Below are 5321 nucleotides of genomic sequence, written 5' to 3'. Positions count from 1 at the left end.
ATGAAAGTGCACATCGTTCCTGATAGGGTTTGTGGCCAGTTTGTTTCATTCTACACTACTGACTAAGGCTCAGAAATGTTTTGAAAGTGCAGATTTCCTGAGCACCATAATCTGTTGTGCTAAGGTACAGTACTGTGGAATAAGGCTGGTCTGTTGTAATGAATACTGAGTTTTAGTTGGATAGCTGAAGACAATTGCCTCCTCCACATATTCTCTCTCATTTCAGCCCTTTCTTCTCCTCATGCAGATTCTCTGAGCACCCACCTCTCTTCCCATAAATACCCCATGTTCTGCTACCCTGTTCTCCAGTGCTAATGCAACTTTTTGCTCTGCCCTCCACCTCCAGTTTGGTACATTTATTGAATGTGTTTTCTATCCCTAGCTTGTTTCAAGACCATGTCTGTAGAATGCGCTCTCTTTGGCCCCTCAAAGACTGCCTTTCCTTCCTCTCCAGGCATTTGCCGCAGCAGTTCCTGAGAGTGTGGTTTGGGATAAACTAGGTTGAGAAGTTGTTTTGTGCACAGTTTAATTCCTTGATGCAACACCTCTGAAGCCAGCTTTGCTGATAGAGCAAGAAAATAAACGCTGTTGTCTCCTGACCATTTCATATCCTGCCAAAATATTATTTCTTTTACTTTTTTGAATGGCCATTTCCCTTTCTTTCATCTATTAATATAAAGATTGGTCAACAGAATGATACCAGAAGCAATAGTTGATGAATGCAATGCTCTTTAATAGTACTTAATAATAATAATACACATTTTGCAAGCTTTCCAGTGGACTAGCCAAGAAGTGGTTATTTTTCCTAGTTAAATAACATACCACTAAACAACTCTTCAACAAAAGTTCATTCTAAATAACACACACACACACACATTTAAAGATACTTGAAAAAGCATCAGAAATTCCACTTGTGTGTATAAGCATGCCTTTCAAGTGGGTAGATTAAATGATACAGTATGATTCCCTTTTTCTTAGTAGAAGGTTCAAGAGTAGAAGTTCTGTGTTCTACAAGTCACCACTTAAACACAAATGTTATTTTAATATTAGCACTGAAGACTAAGATAGCTTAGCTATTATTTGGTACTTCTAATCATGCTCTCCATTGGTAAATAAAAAAATAAATGAACAATCATCACCTGCAATCTCTACATTAAAAACAGAAGTGATGCCATCAGATGTTTCACCTGATTATAACTACAATCTTAAAAAGAAAAAACAACAAACATGAGTGGAAATATCCTTGGATTTGGGGTTCGTGAGGATCTTTTGTTTTGTTTGATTTTTTTGTTTTTGTTCAATGGGAAGGATTTTTTGGAGCTTCAGCTTGAGATGGAAAGTCGTAGCTCACATAATGCACTCACATAGTCTTCACTGTCTGGACACAATTCAAGCGCTTTCTCATAGCACTCAATTGCTTCCTGTTTTTCACCACATAGATTATGAACGAATCCAAGTGTACCAAAATCTGTTGCATCTTCTGAACCTCTCCTAATTCTCTGTTCCAACAATTTCCGCAGAGCATATCTACACCTATTTCTTGAATAAGAATCACTTTCAATTTTCAGTCCTTTTAGGTAATACCCAATGGCTTCAGATTCCGATTTTCTATGGAAACGCTGAAAATTGCCATAGTGGTAGCAGAATTCTTGTTTATCATCATCAAATAGAATATGTATCTTAATTGCCTTCTGAAATGTCTCTTCTGCTTCTTCATACCTCTTATCTTCAGCATACATATTTGCTAGATCCACATGGGCAGCAAAAAATTCTTTCTTTTCAACAGTTGCTGTTTTAAAATGAAAAGTTCCAAGTCTGATGAGTTCTTTCACTTGCTCTTCAGGTGGATATCTTCTATCTCTTCTCAGATGAAACAGTTTTGTTCTGTAGCAGAGTCCTAGCTGGTGATGCAAAAAGGCAGATTCTGGCGTCACTGCTAGGGCCTTTTTCAAAATCTCCACTGCCTTGTCTATTTCTCCTTTCCTTCTGTAAAATTTAGCTGCATATCTCAGCAGATAAGGAAGATATGGGGTTTTCTGCATTGCTTCTTCAATATATCTCTCCCCTTCATCAACTTTCTTTAAGTCCTGAAGTTTTAATGCAAGTAATGCTATAAGGGATGTATCTGTTGGATTCAGCTCCACTGCACGCTTCAGGGGGTTGAGGGATAGGTTTACACAGTTTTCTTGTCTATAAGAAAGTTCCTCCAGGCGATACATCGCTATTGCATACCCAGCATTAAATTCGGGGTTGTTGAGATCACTCTTCAGAGCATTTTCAAAGGAATTTTTTGCTCTCTCATAGTATTTTCTCCCAAATGCTAACAATGCCCATCCTTTCTCAGCACAGATTTCTGGAAACTCACTCTCCCATTCATCAGTACTTGAAAACTTTTTGCAGCTGTTTCCCACTTTGCTTGCATAGGTATGAGCTTCTTCATAATTCTCCATGTGGTAGTAGATCCAAGCATAGTTCCCCCAGGTAACAAGACTTCTCCTGGCAATTTCATCTGGATGATTTTTTTTAATTTCTTCTTCAGCTTTCTGGAGATTTCTCAGGGTGTCTTCATTTGAATTCTTTAGGTGGCATATATAGGCTAGTAGATTATAATTTGAGACATTGTTTTTTGTGAAAAACTCAGTCCGATTTTCTATTCTTTTCTCTAGGCTGTCTAGATCCGCATCCTCCTTCCGCAAAGTCCATGTAAAATGACATTCTAGCTCTAGGAGAGATCTCTTCAAGGAATTCCTGGAAACAGTACTAGAAGAAATAAAAGAAAAACTTACTTATACTTTTTGCTACTCTTGTTTTTAAACAAGGCATGATGTACTTCAGAAGCAAGCAACACCTCAGCTGGTGCCACTAGTCAACAATTCTGCAAACAAGCCAAAGCTGTAGGAGGCCTTTGTCTAAAGTTCTGAATATAGTTATTTTAGTAATTTTTCTTTGCCAGTGTATGAGGGCACCTCTTAAACAGCAACAGAGCTGGTGACCTGGATGTCAGAAAGGACAGCTAGTCTCTGTGCTAAAACTGGCATATCTCTGAGCTTCAGGAATGTACTTCTTCTGCTGGGAACAGTTCACAGAATGTTAGGGGTCAGAAGAGACCTCAAAGATTCATCTAGTCCAAACCCCTGTCAGAGCAGGATCACCTCGAGTAGATCATGCAGGAAGGCATCCAGGTGGGTTCTGAATGTCTCCAGTGAAGGAGACTCCACAGCCTCTCTGGGCAGCCTGTTTCAATGTTCTGTCACCTTCACAGTGAAGAAGTTTTTCCTTATGTTTTTGTGGAACTTCTAATGTTCCAGCTTGTGCCCATTGCCCCTTGTCCTATCATTGGACATCACTGAGAAGACCTTGGTTCCATCCTCCTGACACTCACCATTTACATATTTATAAACATTAATGCGGTTGCCCCTCAATGTCCTTTTCTCCAAGCTAAAGAGACCCAGCTCAGCCTTTCCTCATAAGAGAGATGTTCCACTCCCTTAATCATCTTTGTGGCTCTGTACTGGACTCTTTCAAGAAGTTTCCAGTCCTTTTTGAACTGAAGGGCCCAGAACTGGACACAATACTCCAGATGGGGCCTCACCAATGCAGAATAGAGGGGGAGAAGAACCTCTCTCGACCTACTAACCACACCCTTTCTAATGCATCCCAGGATGCCATTGGCCTTCTTGGCTACAAGGGCACATTGCTGGCTCATGGTCATCCTCCTGTCTACCAGGACCCCCAGGTCTCTTTCCTCTACACTGCTCTCCAACAGGTCAGTCCCTAACTTCTACTTGTATATGGGGTTGTTCATTCACAGATGCAAGACTCTACACTTGCCCTTGTTAATTATATTTCTCCCTGTTCAACTCTCCAGCCTGTCTAGGTCTTGCTGAATGGCATCACAGCCTTCTGGTGTGTCAGCCACTCCTCCTAGTTTAATGTCATCAGCAAACTTGCTGGCAGTGCACCCTGTTCTTTCATCCAGGTCGTTGATTAATATATTGAATAGTACTGGTCCCAGTACAGATTCTTGAGGGTCTCCACTAGATACAGGCCTTCAACTAGACTCTGTCACATTGACTACAACTCTCTGACTTCTTTAACAATTGCACAATCCTGCCCGAAAGAGGTAATAAAAAACTTGCCCCAAAATATAGAAAAAGTGTTATAGTGCCTTTCTAATGTCTGTATATTTGGTTGGCTTTATTATTAATTTCATTTTTAATGTGCTGCATTTTTAAATGCTTGTTTGTTACCTCATGGCACCATTTTTGTGTTATGACGATACTGATGTATGTAATAGCTGGCTCCCATATCCCACCAGTCCCCTCAGTTTCTGGCACTTGTGCATACAGCCTCCTGAGGGTGCAAGCCACTCCGCTTGCTGATCAAACACTCATTCACTTGCTAACCCTGTGGATTACCAGAAGCTGACTTTGAACATCCTGTAGCTGGTCAGGGATCTCTCTCTGCTCAGATGCCTCATCCCTACAGGCAGACATGCACACACACACACGTACCGACCAGACCCTGTTTACGTGCAAGTGGTCCTTAATACCACCTTTTTTTACTCTTTAGTTTTCAACATTTATTCCTTTGGAGATCCCTTGTTTCCCTGCCTTTGGTCCCCTACCCAAATATCCCATAATAAGTCTCCTACAGTCCCTGAAACTTTTCCCTATAGCATTTTTCATATTCCTGGGTAGTTCAGACTGTCAGGCTCTCCTTTGGGCCCCTGATGCAGAATGTACCCCCAGCCTGTGGAGCTGAGGGTCTCCTAGGGCAACCTTGGCAGGGCCAGATGGGGGTTGTGTCCCCCTGTAAAACCTAGAGGGTCTAGACACCTGCCTGGTACAATGTGTGCAGCCACTCAGCTGCACAGTCATGTGAAAAAGATGTCTTTTTTGGGAAAAAAAGATAAAAATAAAAAAAAAAGAGTGAGTGGAAAGACTGGAAAAGTATGAGGAGGCAAATCAAGGACGAGTTGGAGAGTAATTCTTAAAGGTTCTGAGACAGTGGGAAGGACACTGGGGAAAGCAACACCAAATACATGTTTCCATCCAAACCATGACACAGAGGTACTGGAGGAAGGTTGGAGGAAAAAGGTATTTATAAATTCTGTTAATGTGTAAGTTTGTTTTACAGACTTTGCCTTTCTCAAATAATCTTCTCTGCCCAGTTCATGTTTTTGATTGTTAACAGCAGTTCTTACTTAGAAAGATGTATGTAAGGTAATTACAGTTATTTGGAGTGAAGGGGAATTGAACATAAGTTCCTGTTATGATCACACTCCTGTTAGAAACCTTTGGCTACATGTAAATACCACA

The 5321-nt window shown here is 40.8% G+C and overlaps 1 protein-coding gene across 1 annotated transcript; it reads right to left on the bottom strand.

Moving 5' to 3' along the window:
* Positions 1–1322: 1322 nt before the first annotated feature.
* LOC104390894 (interferon-induced protein with tetratricopeptide repeats 5-like) lies at positions 1323–4255 on the bottom strand. Its single transcript, XM_010000104.1, has 2 exons — positions 4251–4255; positions 1323–2760 (listed from the first exon to the last, which is right to left on the bottom strand). Exons 1-2 carry the CDS (start codon positions 4253–4255, stop codon positions 1323–1325), a joined length of 1443 nt encoding a protein of 480 aa, XP_009998406.1.
* Between the last annotated feature and the right edge of the window lie 1066 nt (positions 4256–5321).

Source organism: Chaetura pelagica, unplaced genomic scaffold (assembly GCF_000747805.2).
Source record: "Chaetura pelagica isolate M959 unplaced genomic scaffold, ChaPel_1.0 scaffold436, whole genome shotgun sequence".
NCBI lineage: Eukaryota > Metazoa > Chordata > Aves > Apodiformes > Apodidae > Chaetura > Chaetura pelagica.
The sequence above is the reverse complement of the archived record's forward strand: the minus strand, read 5'-3'. Positions and strand labels throughout refer to the sequence as shown.